Below are 17,792 nucleotides of genomic sequence, written 5' to 3' on the forward strand. Positions count from 1 at the left end.
TTTTGTTTTTTTGTTTTTTTTTGTTTTTTTTGTTTTTTTTTCAAAAAAAAAAAGGAATCAGTTATAGCTTCTTTACAGCCGGTTAGGGCCACGACGCTGATGTGAATGTATAAGATAAATACATGGGAGGAAAAAAAAGGAAAAAAAAAAAAAAGAAAGGAAATAATTGCAGATACAAAGAAGTGTAGAGGTAGAAATTGGAGCTGAAAAATGCTGTAGTTAGAGGTGAGTGGAAAGAAGAGGAGATGCACAGAAAGATTTTGAGAGAAGAGGAAGAGATCCTGATTTTGATTCAACCAGCTCAGACCAAGTGATAATCCAACACTCTTCATTTTTTTTGTGTGAAACTATGGTCAAAAATTTGCATTGCATGTGAAGACTGTGTGTCCATAGCTCGACATGGAAAAATGTTAATATTAAAGATCTAATTTTTTTCTTTTCATTAACAAAACTGCAGTTTCCTGGTCTGAGATGCTTGAAAAACAGCAGCCAAAATGTGAAGGAAAAAAAAAAAACCAAACTGTTCCCTTCAACATCTCTGAAGGAATATTTCACTTTGGTAGAACATTTTTACATTTTAGCACAAATTCTTCTGAGAGTTCATAAAGGGTCAGATGTGAAAATCGGCCGTCCCGGCAATGAGTAGCCCTGCTCTCGTTATCAGTTGCAATTCTTTTTTCTTTTTAAAGTTGTACACATGTGACAAACAAATCACACCTGCTCTTCAAGAACTCCTCGTCCTTCGGGGTGTGTTGGCTAAAGAGTGAAAACCTTCCACCAGGCAGTGAAACAACATTATTTTAATGGCAGATTCAGTGGCTGATAGAGTGTAAAATGCAATTGGCTGTTGGTTTGGTTCAGTCTGGTAGTGTATTGTCAGGTCTGGAGCTGGCAAAGAGGCTGGGGGGACTCACTGAAGCGCTTTTCAGCTAGCATTCGAAACCAGCTAAAAACAAAATTCAGTCCAGTGTGATTCGGCCCAGCTTGATTAGCGAAAGAAAGAGGCTAAAAACAAATAGAAGAATACATTTATACTGGTACAGAACTTCTCATTAAGAAGTTCTTTCCTTGTAGCAGTTTAAATACGTATTTTCTGTCTAGTGTGTAGTAGCATTAGATCCATAGAGCTGGACTTTTGAGAAAAAAAAAAAAAAGGGGGGAGGAGAGAGATAATCACTTGGCTGAAGTGTCAGTCTTTGCTGGTTACAGATGCCTCAACCAAGGTGTAGACAAAACATTTCTGAACGTCAAGGACAATAAATTTCCCCCTCAAATGATCTAAAAATAGCTGAAGGAATTGTCTGACATTTTGGAAAATATGCTTAGTCCCTGTCATGCCAAGACCTATATGAGATGATCGATACCACTCTCGCGTCTGTGTGTCTCTAGGTACAGAGCTGGGAGCCAACAGCTGGTTAGCTTAGCTTTGCGTAAAGACTGGAAACGGGGGGGGGGGGACAGCTGGCTCTGTTCAAAGTAACAAAGTCCATCTACCAGCACATGTAAAGCTCACTAATAAACATGTTCCATCTTGTCTAATCCGTACTAAAAAAAAACCCCAAAAAAACAGGAAGTGTTAAAACAAGCTGTAACGTGTTATTTAGTGAGCTTCAGTGTTAAGCTAGTGGATTCCCCCTAGCTCCAGTGTTTATGGTAAGCTAAGTTAACCGGATGCTGGCAGTACAGATGTGAGACTGGTATCAATCTTCCTACATAATTCTCGGCAGGAAAGCAAATAAACTTAATTCCCAAAATGTTGAGCAATTTCTTTAAATGATTTTTTGCTTCATCTAACTACGCGTTGTCCTTGAATATGTAAAATCTAATTTTTACAATGTTTTTATCTCATCTCCAAATAAATATAAATTGTTACGTTCGGGGGGGTCTCTCATTGGAAAGCCACTTGGTAAAGAGTCCTTTCGTGGCTTTTGACGTGGGCTTGGCGCATATAAACACTATATGGCATGAGCATTGGATGCGAGAAGATGCTGGTTCACAGTAGTTACTGTGGTATTTACACACAATACACTGCGGAGGGCTAAAGGATGCGCAGTCAAATCTTAAAAGTGTAGGCAGGCAATGTCCGCGGCAATATTTTTGGCAGCGATTTGATTGAGTAACAAACAAGTTTTCACTGAAAATTCAAGTGTCTAAGTTTGAATATGTGTTTGCCCTGTCTCCTCACACTCCTCGTCGACCTCGCCTGTCTTAAACCTAGCTCAGAAAACATCCTAAATCTCCCAAACTTTTAACCTAAAAGACTTTACATGATCAGAACAGCTGTGTGAATCCGCTGAGCTTGTTGTGTGAATCGCTGAGATCCCTGTACGCCTCTGAAGCAGCGCTAAAAAATAAAACCTGCCAGCATTTCAGTAGTAAACAGTGCAGTAGTGTTTTCCAGAACTCAAAAATGAACAAGCAATACGAACCATGTAATGATCAATATGTTGCACTGATGGACAGCCATCTTGTAGCTTAAAAGAAGGCTTGGGGATATGACATCATGGCTGCAACTGTTCCCATAGATAATAATTCTATCGTTTATGAATGTCTGAGATGAATAAAAACGCTTAAACAATGCTCGTATGTATGCGATATTGGTTTCCTCACCCAGTGCAAATAACCTGAATTATATAGACACAGTCCTTCTACTATAGTGGCAGGTGAACTCAGTGTAAAGCAACCAGTGGAGGGGGGAAGGGGACCCCCGGAGGCCATCTTGGCTCAAGTGTCGGCCCCTAAATGAAGCCCAAGGCATGTCCAGTCCCTGATCTGTCCACAGTAGAGGATGTACATGACAGGGGGATGCATTGTGGGTAAAGTGCTGGGTCCCTTGGATTTTTCCTTAAATTAACATTAAAACACTTTTCTGCTCCGTTCCTTCAACCAGCTCTTAAAAGCAAGACATACAACTCATTTTCCTTCACAAATATCCAACTTGGTCATTTTTTACAACTTTCGGTTCTTCCAACTTTTCCTTTTCTCTCCACCAGTCAACTTGTCTTCTGCCTTTGTGTTCCTTCATACTTTTTTTCCCTCACTTGCCCTGGACTCCCTCATGCTCTGGTAGAAGTCGGAGACTGCGTTGACCTCAGAAATCCCGATGACTCCGACCAGCTCCTTGGTATCCCGGGGAACCACGAAAACAAAAACGGCTACCGTCCTTCTTAGGTTCTGCTCCAGTGGTTGGTGCATGCAGGGATGAGGGGCAAGGGGGAGGCGGGGCTAGGGTGCCCGAGTCTGACAGTGGGTACATAGGGGTGTGTATGTATGCCGTCAGTCAAGAGTGAATGACTGCAAGTAAATCCACTCTAGAGCGACGTCAGAATCCAGTTGACTGAATCTTCGGTTCTGCTGGATTTACTTCTCTGCCTGGATGGGTTCAAGGGAAAAAAAAAAAAGAAAAAAAAATAGTATGCAAAAGAATTGAAACTGCATCGTCAGCAATTATTGCAACTTCAAATTCAGTGCCCACTCACTGTCTCCTGAGCCGCGATCCAGAGATGGCGTCCTGGAGACAGTTGCCAAGTGACACTGTTGGTCCCCTGACTCCTGACTGTCAGAGGGCTCTGTGAGGGTTTTCAAAAGCTTGTAATGAGCCTTCTCTATTTCCTGTAAAGGGGTAAAGATGCAGAGAAGCCGTATTTTAACATTAGAGTAGAACATCAATAGTAATTATGCTAGCTGGTGAGAGGTGAAGAGTGGGCAAATACAGATAAGACTCTTAAACTCTTAACCACAGTTATACTGCTGAAAGAAGAAATGATGGCAGTGACAGGATCTGAATTATGCAACAGGTAACAAAGGATGTTTGATCTGAGGGGGATTCTCTCACGAGGCAGCGGAGCGTCGACGTTCTTTCTGCAGGTGATAACGAGGCCCTGCCGTGTGTGTTTTCTGGCCATAACAACCATATTAGCTAGTGGGAGCCCACTTTAACTGACTCAACTCTTTGTGGTCACTGACCAGAAAAAGTTCAAACTGGTTTGAGCTTTCTGTGTGTTAAAATGGGTGGAGAGTTGACGGACACAAATAGATCATCAGCCCACCTTCAGCTGGCGCAACTTGTTCATCAACCCCTCAATGGTGTGGAAAATCTCATCCACGTTTTTGATCATGTGATTCTGGTGCCCAGCCTGCGATTGGCTGGTTTCCTCCTCCTGTTCCAGTTGCGTTGCCTCTGATTGGTTGGGCTCTGGACCACAGGCTGGCGTTTCCTCCTCCGGCTGCATCTGTGGTGTCATCGCTTCCTCCAGAGGCTGAGGAAAGTGACTGGCGGTGGGGGTAGGAGGGTCGTTGAGGTCATCAGTGACGCTCTCTCCCTGCTCTGTTGGCATTACTAAGTAGAAAGTGTTCCCTATACCACAGAGATGTGATAACAAACAATGTGTGTTGCTGAGTGATTTCAGGGGTAAAATTAAACACCAACTCTATAACTATAGATTATAGTCTATGTCTGTTATCTTGCTATTAATTTATTATCTTGGTATTCATTTCTAAACCACATAAAATCACACAAATTACACATATAAATACAAAAACGTACTTGTCCGATTAAAATACAGCTCTTGACTACATTGCTCATCATTACCCTGTGTAGTGGCCTCGCCTCTCAGCTTGGATGATTGGTCGGAGAGGAAGGCGACATCATCAGTGATGTCATCAGGGACAGAAGAAGAAGGAGGACCCACAACCACAGCTATGCACAGAGGGTAGACGTGTGACGAAGAAAAGGGTGTGTGGAAGTGGAATGAAAGGAGAGAGTGATGGAGTGAGGGAAGAGGTTGATAGAGGAACCAGTGTAGAATCAGTTAATCATTGTGTTGTGGAGGGCAAGCGGACAAAGAAAAAGAGAAGATAAAGTGTGTAAGAAACAAAATAAACTAATCACCGAGTGCAGAGATACATGCAAAAGAAGGCAGCCATCAAAGAAACCCAGATTTTATCCAAAAACATACAGAAAGCGCAGTCAGCTGAATTTAACTTTAGTCCAATCAACATCAAATACAATGGTGAGTTTTATGCATGATAATTGCTGCTTATCTTGAAAATTATGGTTTAAAATTTTAAATGATCTGAGAACCGAATGAACTCAGAGTGACCAGCCAACCCTGTGGAAGAATTAAAGATAACATTGTGAAAACTTTCAACAATCTGAGCCATTACCTTTCCTTACGACCTGAATGCTTGGTTGTTCAGTGTCTGAGGGGGGAACTGCTTCTGGTTCAGGCTCCCAGTCGTTAGTGCTGAAGTCGAGGACAGTCTCCAAAGACTCTGGCCGCCGTCTGTCAGTGAACGAGTTCCCTTCATTGGCCGTCTCGTTGGTGGGTGTGTCATCTGAGTCGTGGCTCCATCCGTCCTCTTCCAGGTCTCGTAATATGAGTCGTCGTAGTGTTTCAACTGTGGAGGCATGAAAACAACAAAAACTGATGATTTCGAAATTTTCCAATCGTGATTACTAACAGGAAAAAAAAGAAGAAGCCAAATTTGCTTTTTTTTTTATAATTACAAACTTATACTAAATTAAGATAAATATACTAACTTAGACTGAATTGCACTCAGTTCAATTATATGTGGACTTTGAAATACAAAGACGAAATCTAGTCAAACATCTGTTTCTGCTTTTTTCTCACCGTCTTGTAAAGCGGCCTCTGCCACACCAACTGCTTGACTTTCACCACAGATGAAAGCTCCTGATTGGTCCATAGGTGTGTCGTCAGAGAGCACAATGTCATTGCTGGAGGAATGAGTCTTCATGGAATCTAACTGCTCTGTCATTGAGTTGTCTGAAAGATTTTAAACAGTTGCATATAAAAAAAAAAAAGTCTTCAGATCTGTTGCTAAGTGAGAAAGCTCTGTTTTTTTTTCCACAAACATTTGCAGACAGTGTACATATTCGAAGTAAATGATTATAATGTGGTAATCACCTGTATAGACACTGCTGCCAGTTGAGACCGGGGACACGCTGCGGATACTGGGGGAACTACAGAAAATACAGACACACACAACGCGCGCTAAGCAAGGCATCATTCATTTTATGACTTCATGAGATCCTTTAAAATTCTGTTAGGATGAAAAAGAAAAGAAACTAATACTGTAATGCACAACATTTCTTCAAAGTAATTCAACTGACCTTCTCTCAAAGGACTCTTAAAACATTCCTTTATTCATTATTCATGGACATAGAATTTACTTACGGTATTGGCGTGGATCCATGATTGATCAGGGGTGATGAGCCACCAGTCGTTGCGACGGTCTTTTCAAGTAAATCTTTCCAGCTGTAAAACAAAAATCCAGTCAACACATCTTGCAAATGTACAGCAATGCAAAATATATGTTCTTGTAGTAAATACCGGCCATGGGAAAGAGCGTACGTGTTTTTCTCTGATAACGTCCCAGCCACCAGTTCGTAGATCTGCCTCTCTGTGGTGCTGAGGACGTACAGGGCTTTGTTGTCTGGAGAGAAACCACAATAAGTGGACATTTGATGAGGGACACAAAAAAGCAGAGGAGTGGTTAACACCATGTTACATAATTTGAGAAAATGGGTGAGGAGTAAAAAAAAAAAAAAAAAATCACCTGAATTCAGGGATGATTAAAAACAACACCAATTTTCCATTCTGTCTCTCTAAAAGACACTGTAGATGTACCTGTAGCTACTGAGCGGACCAGCAGTGAGTCCAGCTTCACCAGAGGGCTAAAGGAGGTCTTGCTGTCTCCAGTGCCTCCTCCGCCTCCGCCCAGCCAACGGTATGGATATCGCAATTGTAGCCGGTCGTCTGGTCCCCTCTGAAGAAGCACCAGGCAATCTGAGAGCAGCAGAGCCTGGATCTCTGATGGAGGGATACAGGGCCATGTGATTAAATGTTAGGAAACCAAAACAATGAGACAGTATGAGTCAGACAGATGCAGGTACTGACCTATCTGCTTATCTTTGCTCACTTTCCAGGTGAGAGGACCTTCATGAATCATCCTCTTTGTGGTCAGGTCCAGATTCTGTGAGAAAGAAAAGTAAAACAAAACAAATTTAGATTAAGAAATGTGAACAAGAAGGGGTATTTACAACAAACAAACAAACAAACCCGTCACCTTGAATTGAGGGGCAGCATCCAGCCTGCGTTGGTATTGGCTGAGACGCTGACGGTGTTCTGTTTCCCTGACGACCTCGTTCACTGCCTGCAGTATCCCGCGGCAACAAGCCTGGGCGCGCTGGAGTGAGGGGAGGTCCGACGAACCAGCTAAAGGAAAAACAAGAATATGGCTTAAAAAATGCATAGCGGAAACGCAAGAAACACAACCCTCCAACAATTAGTAAATAATCCTCACCCTCTGTGTGTTTAATGATGTTATCCAGCAGCAGAGGGTACTTGGTGAGTCTCTGCATCTCTGACACCAGCAGGTCTTTAAGCTGCAGCCTCCGGCAGTGAGGACTCGCCTCGCACTCCTGAATAAAAGTCAAGCAGGCCAGCATGTTAAGAACATGGCTGTGAAACTATCTGGACAAAGACAGATACACAGCAAACACACTTCTTGCCTTTTCAGTCACTTTTTTTGAATGGTGAATCATAGACTTCCAAATAGGTGGTGACATAAAAAACAACAAACCCAGTTGGAAAAAGGGCAGATAAAATACTGCTCTTTCATGTTTGAATACTACTAGAGCAATAACACAACTACTACTACACAGACTATTATTATTAATAACAATATTAACAAATACTACTATGATGCTCATCTTGATAAAACTACAATATCTACATGCCTAATCAAGTATGGGTGAAAACAGAAATTGCAGCTCAAGACATGCAGACAATCTTTTTTGAAGTGATGTGTTTGCTGCACGAAGCAAATAAAGGCACAAGATGCATGCAAGTGTGGGTCACATGATAGTTAAATGTGTTGCCAGTAGGTGTGTGTGTGTGTGTGTGTGTGTGTGTGTGTACCTGGATGATGTGAGCGAAGCGAGGGTCTTTACGTTTTTTGTTCTTGATGAGCTCCAGAGCCTGAGACTGCTGACTGCACAGCTGAGACGCCTGTTCCTGAAACTCATCTCCAGCTGCACCTTCAAACTAGAAACACACAACTGTTAACATACTAAATATCCTTCCCATAAACACCCGTCACATTACAAGAGAAATGAGGAGAAGAACATTGACTATTAATCTCACCCTGGCCAGCATTACGTCGCCGATGTCCTGAACGATGGGAGTTTCTTTTCGCTTCTTCATCGCCTCACACAGACTTGCTGCAAAGATGTGATACAGAAGCAACATTAAGGTGGTATTAAAAAAACCTTAATCTCAATGCCAAGTAAATATGTACTAAGATCAGTCTTAAATGGATGGTTGAACTGACATTTATCATAAATTCAAATGTTCTTTCACAGACAACCAAAGGATAATCCATAAATCTGCTTAAAACACATGGAAACTGAACACTCAAAGACAAAGACTGAAAGACAAAACAATTTACTAGTCGAGTAGGATCGTTGTGAGACACCATATGCCTCCTTGGCTCAAAATTAAGGAATACATATTGACACGGTGGAACTGCAGGCTGAGATTACACTTACCAGCTACAACCTTTGCTTTGTATCGGCTTCACTAATTATAATTTACCTAGCAACATACAGCCCTGAATACACGCTGACTCCAAATACAAATGGAATGCGCTTATATAGCACTTTTCTAGTCTAATTGACCACTCAAAGCGCTTTACACTACTGCCACATTCACCTATTCACACACACACACACACACACACACACACTCACAGAGCCTCTTTTCTGTACATATTTCCCTTTCTACACACACACACACACACACACACACCGATGATGCATCAGGGGCAATTTGGGGCTCAGTATCTTGCCCAAGGACACTTCGACATGCGGACTGGAGGAGCTGGGGATCGAACCACCGACCTTCCGGTTAGCGGATGACCCGCTCTACACAGCTGCCCCAAGTACAACTCACTCTAATGTGCAAACAGAAACACTGGCAGAAGGAGCAAAAAGAAGTGACGATCTTGCATGAGAGAAATTTTTCTAATTTTCCATATTCAAATGCTATACTATACTATTTTTTGTAGTCGATGAATTGGGACTGTGAAGTTTTCATTTTTGATTCATTTCTATACTGCAGAGAATTTCAGACTTTCCAGACCTGCATATAAAAACCCTGACAACCACATTCCCCCTCACAGATACACGGACTGACCATGGAGGTCGTAGACCTGGGGCAGGTTGGGGAAGATGCAGGCCAGCTCGTCAGAGTTCAGCACAGACCTCATCTTCTGGAAAAAGACCTTGTCCAGGACACGCAGGGTCCGCAGGTGGGACACCTCAGTGGTGAATAGCTCTGAAGAAGAGGATATACGGGGGAGCAAGAGAAGAATGTAATCAATATCAGTTCATTAACCATCCTGCTTGACACATTTGAGAGACATCTGTAATCTAGACATCTAAACAGAATCTTTTTATCACGATTGTGGAGTATCAAATAGTTCCCAATACTGTTTTTCTGTGAGGTTAAATTATCATTACAATCCTATTAAATTGTTTGCTTTTTACATATGTATTAAATCTAACGTATACCATATATAACGGCCTGTCTGTCCACCTCCCTCGGGCTGAGCGTGGCGAGGAGCTGAGGAGGCGCCGTGTCCTGCCAGTTCTGACCGTCACACACGTCCTCTTCTAGCGCGGCAGCGTCCGGAAGCAGGGCCAATGGTGAGTCCACACTCCTGTGCGATCACACACATGCATAAACACAAGTATGGACCCAAAGGCACATGGGCATGTGAAGGGATGAACAGACAGTGGAAGAAAAGAGATGCAGGCATACAGATGGAGTGACAAACAGAAAAACAATTGTGAATTCATGATTATCCATTCATCTGCAATTTCAGATCAGGTTTTGGATGTGGTCATTTTTTGCACTAACATAGCTATTACAAAACAACATACCTCCTTTTTTGTTCACCTGGAATTATTGGAAGATGCTTACAGCGGACATTTTTTCCTTTATTAATCAAACCATTTCAGTTTCAAGAGTTTTGCATGTGGGAAAGAGGTCAACCATCTTTATTTCTATTGCCTATCAGACAATTACTTAATCACTGATCATCAAACACCTATGGGGCAACATGGAAACTCACCTGCGTCTAGACCGAGGGGTGTATGGGGGTGTAGGGTTCTCTAGGGACCTGAGTTTGAGAGAGAGTGGAGAGAGAGATGGCATGAGGTGAAAACCTACACTTCCAGGGGTAACGCAGGGGTGTTTATCTTGTCTGGGATGTAAATCTTTTACTGAGGTGTTGTTTAGATTCTTAGAAGCGTATTTAACTGATGAAAATCATGCCTGACCTGATCCCTGAAGGATGCTAAAAATGCCTGTTCTTTACCATCATCTCTGAGAAATTGGAAGAATCTGTGTGGCATTGTTAGCAACACTGTCAGAAGTCGATTAAAATGTATGACTAGTCTTGGTCAGTTAATCTTTACCGTGCAGAGCTGCTGGACGCGGATGACGAGGCGCTGTGTTGTAGCAGCCTGAGGCCCGGCCCCTCCCTCTCCTCCCCACAGTCCTCCATGTCCACATCACTACGAGAGCGGGGGACAGACTCTGTTCCTGAGGCAACACCCCGCCGACGCCCTTCTCCTTGAGCCTTCAACGACTCGCTGCGTGCCAGACGCACTGAGACCGTAGGGCTGCGAAAGAGCGAATCAGTAAGTACCAAAGAATGAGGTGCTGTACCACCTAGGTGTTTTAAATTGATATTGAGTATATACTTAAGATTATAAGGTAGTTAAACAGGCTTAGGAGCACTTCAGAGCTACCTGTCCATGCTGTCTTCGCCGAGGCTGCTGGAGGAAAGCCTCTGGGGGTCGGCAGCATCACCCCCCTCTTCTCCTGTCGTCTCTGTGTGATTCTCAAACTGCTGAATGATGTTCCTCACACTGCCAGGACGGACTGCACACAAAAATTTTACTTAATAGTACACATACACCTTCAGCAGAAAGAACTGATGTGTATAAAATGAGGTGGAACACAAGCAATCTTCAAACTACAACAATCCATGGAGAATAACTTAGTTCGATGAAAAGCAAAATTTAACTTAAGAGTAAAAACAAGTACAACGAAAAAAAATATGTACCTTCGGTGGGTGACAACGGGACATGGAATGCTACAGAACCGAAACGAACCAAAAAGACACAATGAAATCAGAATAAAAACACACAATGAAAATTCAATTAATCAACAAATAAACCTGCAACAATAACAAAAGGGCAAACAAAGGACAAAAAGAAATCAATGTTGTCAGACAAATACATTGAGTGAAAGCATCGTGTGTGTGCGCGTTAGCCTGCTTCTAATGTGGTGTGCCAGTGGACCAACACTGTCAGCTGATAATGGCCTCATAATTGCATTTTAAAAGCCAATATTGTACTATCTAGACCAACATGATGATGTGAAGAATCAATACTTTTTAGAAATCTCACATTATTGCATCTGTGTATTAGCTTTTTAGCATTATGACCATGAGCTGGGTTTAGATATGATGATTATTATGATAATTATTTATAGAGGGGTTAAAATGTCCCTAAATGAAGTCAGTGGCACGAGTCATCATTTACTGGTAATTTTTATTTCCTTCCCCAGTTTTATGCATGAATATAAATGTGTGTGTTTGTATTTACTGGACTGGGATGTGGTCCGGGGTTTGCCGATGTACTTCAGGATGGGATTTCTCTTTTTATCATCTCCATCTTTCTCTTTCTTGATACCACTCAGCTGTGGAGAGAGGAACCATAAAGTCATGTCATATAATCATTGGATATACCTTATTCTTATTTACTGACGTCTACTCATTTCTTTTTATCTTTTATTAGCTATACCAGTACATTTTTGTTTACCAAAACCTGCTGCTCAATAGTTATGTTTAAATGGCACAAAGAAAAAATGTTTGCGTTTTGGTTACCATTTGAATGTTAAAACACACAGATCATTTGATTTAAGCGTCCACAGTTGCGAGTACATTTACAACTTGCCATTAACATTTACTACAACTTCAAATGTTGAAGTGCAGTTTCAACATCAACAGTAGGCAGCATTACTTGGATAATCACTTGTCAGCCCTTTGCTCCCATAGGAAAAAACAGCTTTTCAAGAGTTTGCTTTTTTTTTTTGCACCTCAGGAGGGCATTTACCACTCTTACCTTTTTCGTCTTTAAGAAGGCGAGCCACTTCTCCTTCTCTGTGCTCAGACCAGGAAAGACCTTGGAGTCTCTTAGCTTGATACCAGAATGACGCAGGTATAGGAGGACCGCCGATGCCAGAGGAGAACTGTGGGAGATGAACAAAGGGGTGAGGACAAAGAGAAAGATACAGAACAAACATGGTGGTGGGGTGGGGGTCGAGGAGAAGAGAATCAGAAGGGGAAAGATGGGAAACAAACAAAGAAAAGATCTGATAAAAAATAATTAAGCAAATCTCTAAAATAGGTGTTGCTGTTAAATTACATTTCACTCCAAAAGAAAAAGAAAGATCTTTCACTTCTTACCTTCTGTCCTCTTCGTGCTTTGATCTGGAGCGGGGACAGAGAGAGAGACATAAAAAGGCTGTTAATCCCCTCGATAACAAATAGCAGGCTCTCAAAGAGATATCCAAGAGATTCCTTGACGTTAAATCCAGTACATTCAGGTGCAAACACAGTTGAGAGACAGAATGTAGTGCCACAATCATGTGACGGGAATCAGTCTGTGTGTGTATAACGTCAAAAGAGTAAATGTCATGTGGTTTCCAGGTTTTGCAGCTTTGGTAATGACCTTTGTTATGATAGTCTGGGTGAGCTCCGTCTGTCATTTGGTAATAAGTTTTATTGGGCCGCTAACAACTGTTCCTGTTGCTTGGCAAACCTGGTTCACCAGTCTTAGTGTGTGTGGTAATATTCACCGCAATTAGTTAACAAGAGTATTTAGACGCAGACAATCAGTTTCAAGTAAAATCTTTGTCTTTGGAGTCTCTGGATTCACAGTTTTGGTCTATCTTTGGGTATAAGAGTAAACATATGTTGATCCATTTTCAAGGAAAACAACCTGATCTTCTCTATTTTGATATAATTTAGATAAAGGTGGGACAGCTTATCCAAAAAATGAACCCTTGCCCTCACCATGAACTGAATCTTTGTAATTTTACAGTTGTTGGCAACAAGAAAAACATGATATAACAGCAGTATCCGAGTAAGTCTCAGACTCACAATATCTCCCATAGGGCAGTAACCTGTCTGTCCACCACCTGTCTCTCTTTCACGGGGTCTCCATCAAGGTGCTGCAGGTCTCCTTCTCCAAACAGAGAGCCAAGACCCATCATCTGCTTGTTCCTATGAAACAAAGAAAAACAAGCTTAACAGGTTAATATGAGCTCCTGGAAATAACATTTCTTTCAAAACTGACCTCTATGGTCATTATTTTGTCTAAGTAGACATCAGATGGGAAACAAACCTTAGCTTTTCATGGTCGACAATTAATTACTGTAAGTGAATAAATCCCGGAGTTAATGATTATCAACATCATCATTGTTACAAACAAAGAAAAATATCCAGTTATGTACCTGTAGTCCTGTATCTGGTCCTGAATGTCTGGCAGCACCTGCTGCTGCAGCTCAGACAGAGGTCCTCTGATGTCCTCCTGGGCATGTAATCGACTCTCTGGTGGGACGATGGACAACATTAACAAAAAGCAGAACATTAAGTCAGTGGATACATATCCTCTTAAGCAAACATAACATAAACAGTACAACCGCCGGGTCACACTATAGAATAAAACATCATACACATAGTCAAAACATCAAAATGTACCAGTTGACAGATTTTCAGTTTTACACGAAAGAAAAGCCCGCAAGTTTTTACATGTAATATACAGCAAACAGCACAATAAATTGACAAGTCCATAACTCAACTAGCCATTAGTCTTCTTACCGATATCTGTGAGATACTCCTCTCGTACTTTGATTTTCAAGGGCTGTAAGAAAAAGAAAGAATTGTTTTTTTTGTTTCATCTTTCAGATACTGATAATGTCATTTGTACCTGCATGATACTACATGATATATGGTAATAGTGGTTACTTGCTGTATCCAAAATAAGTCATATCATTTTTAGGTGTAGAAGAATTCTGTTATGTCAAAGTTTTAAAGGATCGATGTAACTGCAGCATCAAAACAAATGGGTAGCCGGTAATGGAATATAAGTCAAATTAAGTCATGTTGGTACATACGGCATCTGGGTCCAGGAAATGAGAGCAGATCTGAGGTGCAAGTGCGCGGGCATCTTTAGGACTGGAGCCCAAGTAGGCCTCCACTGACAGGTAAAACAGCTAATACAGACACAGATAACCATGATTGTAAGCAAGCAAACCCAGATAAACACGTGGCAATGTTTGAACTCAACGGTTTTGTTCAGCAAAGCCTTAATGATACTACACCAAAACAAAGATAAAGAAGAACACATAAGAGAAAATAGACTGGGAAACATAGAGGAGGAGAGAAATTTAGGGAGAAAAAAGCAACACTTAGTTGGATTACACCTGTTTAAATCTAGCACAGAATATAACCTAGACTGACCAGAGGGTTAGGGTCCAGAAGCTGGGTGAAGACATATCTCATGAACACTGTCATGTGTGCTGGTCGTGATTTCAACAATTCGATGTCCTGGAATGGACCATCCATCTGAGAGAACAACAGAGACAAAGAAAAATGTGAACTGATTGTAAAGATGGAGGAAACAGCAAAATGTAGAAAAATACAAAAATACAAGAGAGACGGTAAAAGAAAAACAGCTGAAAATCACATCACTGTGGTTTGATTAGAGTCTGTGGGATATGCACTAGATGTCCTTCTCACCTCATTAAATGCATAGCCGTCATCTTCATCCTCTTCTTCAGGGCCGATGATCTGAGCCTTTCCGCCCTTTGGACACAGACGCGCACACACAAATTTCAAGAAATGGAAAGCACTTGGTCACACACTGGGGAGCACATCGGTTATTTTCATTCATATGCTGTACATGCAGTGCTAAGCGCAAGAGAATTGGATGATGTGATATATTAATTGTAGGTTGTGGTGATTAATTATCTTTTCAGTCTCACTGCTTGCTTCATACATTTTAAACAGCTATGCAAGTGGCAGTGCAAGACAGACATGGAGAGGAACAGATGAACAGGAGAGAACAGAGACACATCTCTAAATAGGAAAATATTTTTATTCCTGGAGATTCAGAATGACAGAGTGAATGATACACCACAAACATGCAGCTGGTGATGCAGGCGTTTCCTTTGTATAAAGTAAAAATAGAAGATTTAGTCGACATGTTGACAGTTATCATGTCTGCAGTTACCGACTCTATAGCACAAGAAATTTTGAACAAAGAACAAAAATTAAAAATGAATAGTGTATACATATAAGCATTTTTCTTGTGTTTCTTGTGGGGGAAAATAAAAAGTCACTGTCAAATTCTGAATAACTCCTATGACTATTAGTCAACTCAGGGTTTCTTTATGGCCGGTATAACCTTAACAGAGGGGGGAGTTACCACATGCATTTTTACACTGTATGTGAGCTGCTTGTCAACATAAACATCTTTCTTAAAGCGAATGCAAGTGTGTGTGTCCGTCTCACCGAATCAGAGAGGGTGTGTGTATCGGAGCTCTGCCGTCGGTGTAGGGGGGTCCTGAAGGAGGATGAGGGAGAGGAGTGGGGACTCTCAAATGCCTGGGAAGGAGGAGGGAGGGAGGGCGAGGGGGGCGGGATGAGTGGGACCATCACATACACAAACACACACATACAATCTCACCAGTTTATGGAAAGACAAGATTTGCAGCCTACCTCCATGTCTCCTTCGCTTGAGTCCACTGATAGTCGACCTGCCAAAGCACAGGGCTTTTTTTAAAACCACTTAGAAAACCCCTTACACTATGACAAATGGTTTTAGTGTATATGGCCTGAGAGGTAAGTCAGCTCTGCCCTTGAACAATGTATGCCACACCAGAAAGCCCATTTTAAACCACTCTGAGAAAGCAGGTTCGCTTTGTTGATTTTATTATTCCCATTCCCTAGGCCACTGAAGGATCTGGTCACAGCGCAATCCATTAAATAGGACTGAATGAATAAAACCTCCCTAGGGCCGTACAAAAAACTTCAAAGATAAAGGGCTACATCATTTTTGGCTTTCAAATCACAGTATGCATGGTATAGTGTAAGGGTAGTGAGTAGTAACATAAAATGAAATACTATGACTTATGAGATCTCCCTTTATTTTACCTACTTCTGTGTATTTTTGGCTACTCTGTAGAGTAATTTAACCAGGAACTATGCCTTTGTAGTACTGAGAATTAAACAGGAAAAAAATAAGGAAACACAAACCTTCTCCTGCTATGACATAGCTTGTGACAGATTCTGATCGAGTTCCCTCCTGAAAAAGCAGAATAAACCATCAGTAAATTTTCAGCGCCGGCTTTTAAAAGGTAAAATATGCATGAAATCATTACAGCCGGGTTTTCTGGGCCAATCGTGGGCAGCAGAACACTTTGACGCTGTCTCAAATTAAAATTTGACGTTTTAAGCGGTTGCAGTTCTGGCAGGCAAACATCTTAAAATCTATTATGTTGTTTTGTTTACCTGCAAGCAGAGACGAGCTAATGTTGATCTCAGGTCTTTTTTTGTTTTTTTCCAGACCACTTCATCTTGAGCTTAATAACTGAATTTCTCTGCTCACATGACTTGACCAGTGAGTTTGAACATGTGCTTTTTATTAATCAAATTCCATTTCACATGCTCTATGCCGGTTAAACAAAAAGTTAAATACATAGAGGTTTTCAATGAGTATAGGAACCTGTAAATGAGCAAACCAGCCAGATGTCCTCACCAGATCTTGCTGAATCTTGACCCTGACTTGATGAGCTCTCCTCTTGGCACTTTCAATTCGCTCCTCCAGTGATGGCGATGGGTTCCTCAACCGCTCCTCCATCAAGTCCTGTAAATGGGTCAGGTCTGGTTATCAAACAGCAGATTTTAGCTACAAAACATCGTTGCAACTAATTAAGCACATAGCATGACACAAGAAGGTAGAACCCCACAGTATATAATAATGCAACACATTATGGATCCTTGCATGGAAATTCTCCATTTTCTTTTTCTTTACAGAAATATCAGGGAGTTATCTGGTAGCAGAACTGAAGTGAGTGGGGTTTCATTTCCAAGCAATTATTAAACAGCTCCTTTGTTTATGTGTCATTTAATTACCTGCAGTTCAGCCTCTTCCTGCTCAAGCATTTTCCTGAGTATCTGAGTGGCATGTTTTTGTACTTCTGGGTCCTAAAAAACACATTAACAACAGAAACTGTAAATCATTTTGATGATGTACACCAAAACAAGTACAATATTTGCTTCTTTGTTTCAAACAAGTACTTAACTACTGTCAATTGTGATGCTAAACATTTGCTTGGCTCAGCATTGACACATGCTCTTATTCACTGAAGAACAAGTGCCTACTGGCTAATATCAACCCTTAATATACTTTATCTCACCTGTAGTGGTTTGGGTCCAGTGATTCTTTGGGAAGGGTTGCTGCTCAGTCCAGAGGGTAGGGGTGGAGGTGGAGGGGGTGGAGCCTCCCCACCCAGAGATGTCCTTTGATTGGGTGAGAGGTCAGTGGGGAGGGGCTCTAAGGGCAAGGAGGCAGCTGACGGGGGAGGTCCTTGTAGTGTCAGAGCTACGTAGGTTCCAGCTGTGGGTCA

The 17,792-nt window shown here is 41.6% G+C and overlaps 1 protein-coding gene across 4 annotated transcripts in view; it reads right to left on the reverse strand.

Annotated features, from left to right (window-relative positions):
• Positions 1-17,792, reverse strand: part of arhgef11 (Rho guanine nucleotide exchange factor (GEF) 11) — a 20,979-nt gene continuing 3,187 nt past the window's right edge. For 2 of the 4 annotated variants that reach the window (XM_040140603.1, XM_040140602.1), the window contains 36 exons: positions 17,583-17,782; positions 17,299-17,370; positions 16,922-17,029; positions 16,420-16,468; positions 15,883-15,920; positions 15,676-15,768; positions 14,902-14,967; positions 14,623-14,727; positions 14,277-14,375; positions 13,981-14,023; positions 13,614-13,710; positions 13,261-13,383; positions 12,565-12,588; positions 12,221-12,347; positions 11,702-11,795; positions 11,158-11,187; positions 10,841-10,973; positions 10,505-10,711; positions 10,159-10,206; positions 9,596-9,744; positions 9,219-9,359; positions 8,169-8,245; positions 7,944-8,069; positions 7,327-7,444; positions 7,090-7,238; positions 6,921-6,996; positions 6,651-6,833; positions 6,375-6,456; positions 6,198-6,278; positions 5,928-5,983; positions 5,634-5,786; positions 5,167-5,400; positions 4,592-4,699; positions 4,050-4,357; positions 3,480-3,612; positions 1-3,372 (listed from right to left, as the gene is read on the reverse strand). In XM_040140603.1, the coding sequence (XP_039996537.1) occupies positions 3,323-3,372; positions 3,480-3,612; positions 4,050-4,357; positions 4,592-4,699; positions 5,167-5,400; positions 5,634-5,786; positions 5,928-5,983; positions 6,198-6,278; positions 6,375-6,456; positions 6,651-6,833; positions 6,921-6,996; positions 7,090-7,238; positions 7,327-7,444; positions 7,944-8,069; positions 8,169-8,245; positions 9,219-9,359; positions 9,596-9,744; positions 10,159-10,206; positions 10,505-10,711; positions 10,841-10,973; positions 11,158-11,187; positions 11,702-11,795; positions 12,221-12,347; positions 12,565-12,588; positions 13,261-13,383; positions 13,614-13,710; positions 13,981-14,023; positions 14,277-14,375; positions 14,623-14,727; positions 14,902-14,967; positions 15,676-15,768; positions 15,883-15,920; positions 16,420-16,468; positions 16,922-17,029; positions 17,299-17,370; positions 17,583-17,782 (3,980 nt within the window). In that variant the 3' untranslated portion in view covers positions 1-3,322. The remainder of the gene's footprint in view (positions 3,373-3,479; positions 3,613-4,049; positions 4,358-4,591; positions 4,700-5,166; positions 5,401-5,633; positions 5,787-5,927; positions 5,984-6,197; positions 6,279-6,374; positions 6,457-6,650; positions 6,834-6,920; positions 6,997-7,089; positions 7,239-7,326; positions 7,445-7,943; positions 8,070-8,168; positions 8,246-9,218; positions 9,360-9,595; positions 9,745-10,158; positions 10,207-10,504; positions 10,712-10,840; positions 10,974-11,157; positions 11,188-11,701; positions 11,796-12,220; positions 12,348-12,564; positions 12,589-13,260; positions 13,384-13,613; positions 13,711-13,980; positions 14,024-14,276; positions 14,376-14,622; positions 14,728-14,901; positions 14,968-15,675; positions 15,769-15,882; positions 15,921-16,419; positions 16,469-16,921; positions 17,030-17,298; positions 17,371-17,582; positions 17,783-17,792) is intronic. The other 2 variants (XM_040140605.1, XM_040140604.1) reach the window with 2 other exon arrangements.

The sequence above is a fragment of the Xiphias gladius genome, chromosome 12 (genome assembly GCF_016859285.1).
Source record: "Xiphias gladius isolate SHS-SW01 ecotype Sanya breed wild chromosome 12, ASM1685928v1, whole genome shotgun sequence".
Lineage (NCBI taxonomy): Eukaryota > Metazoa > Chordata > Actinopteri > Istiophoriformes > Xiphiidae > Xiphias > Xiphias gladius.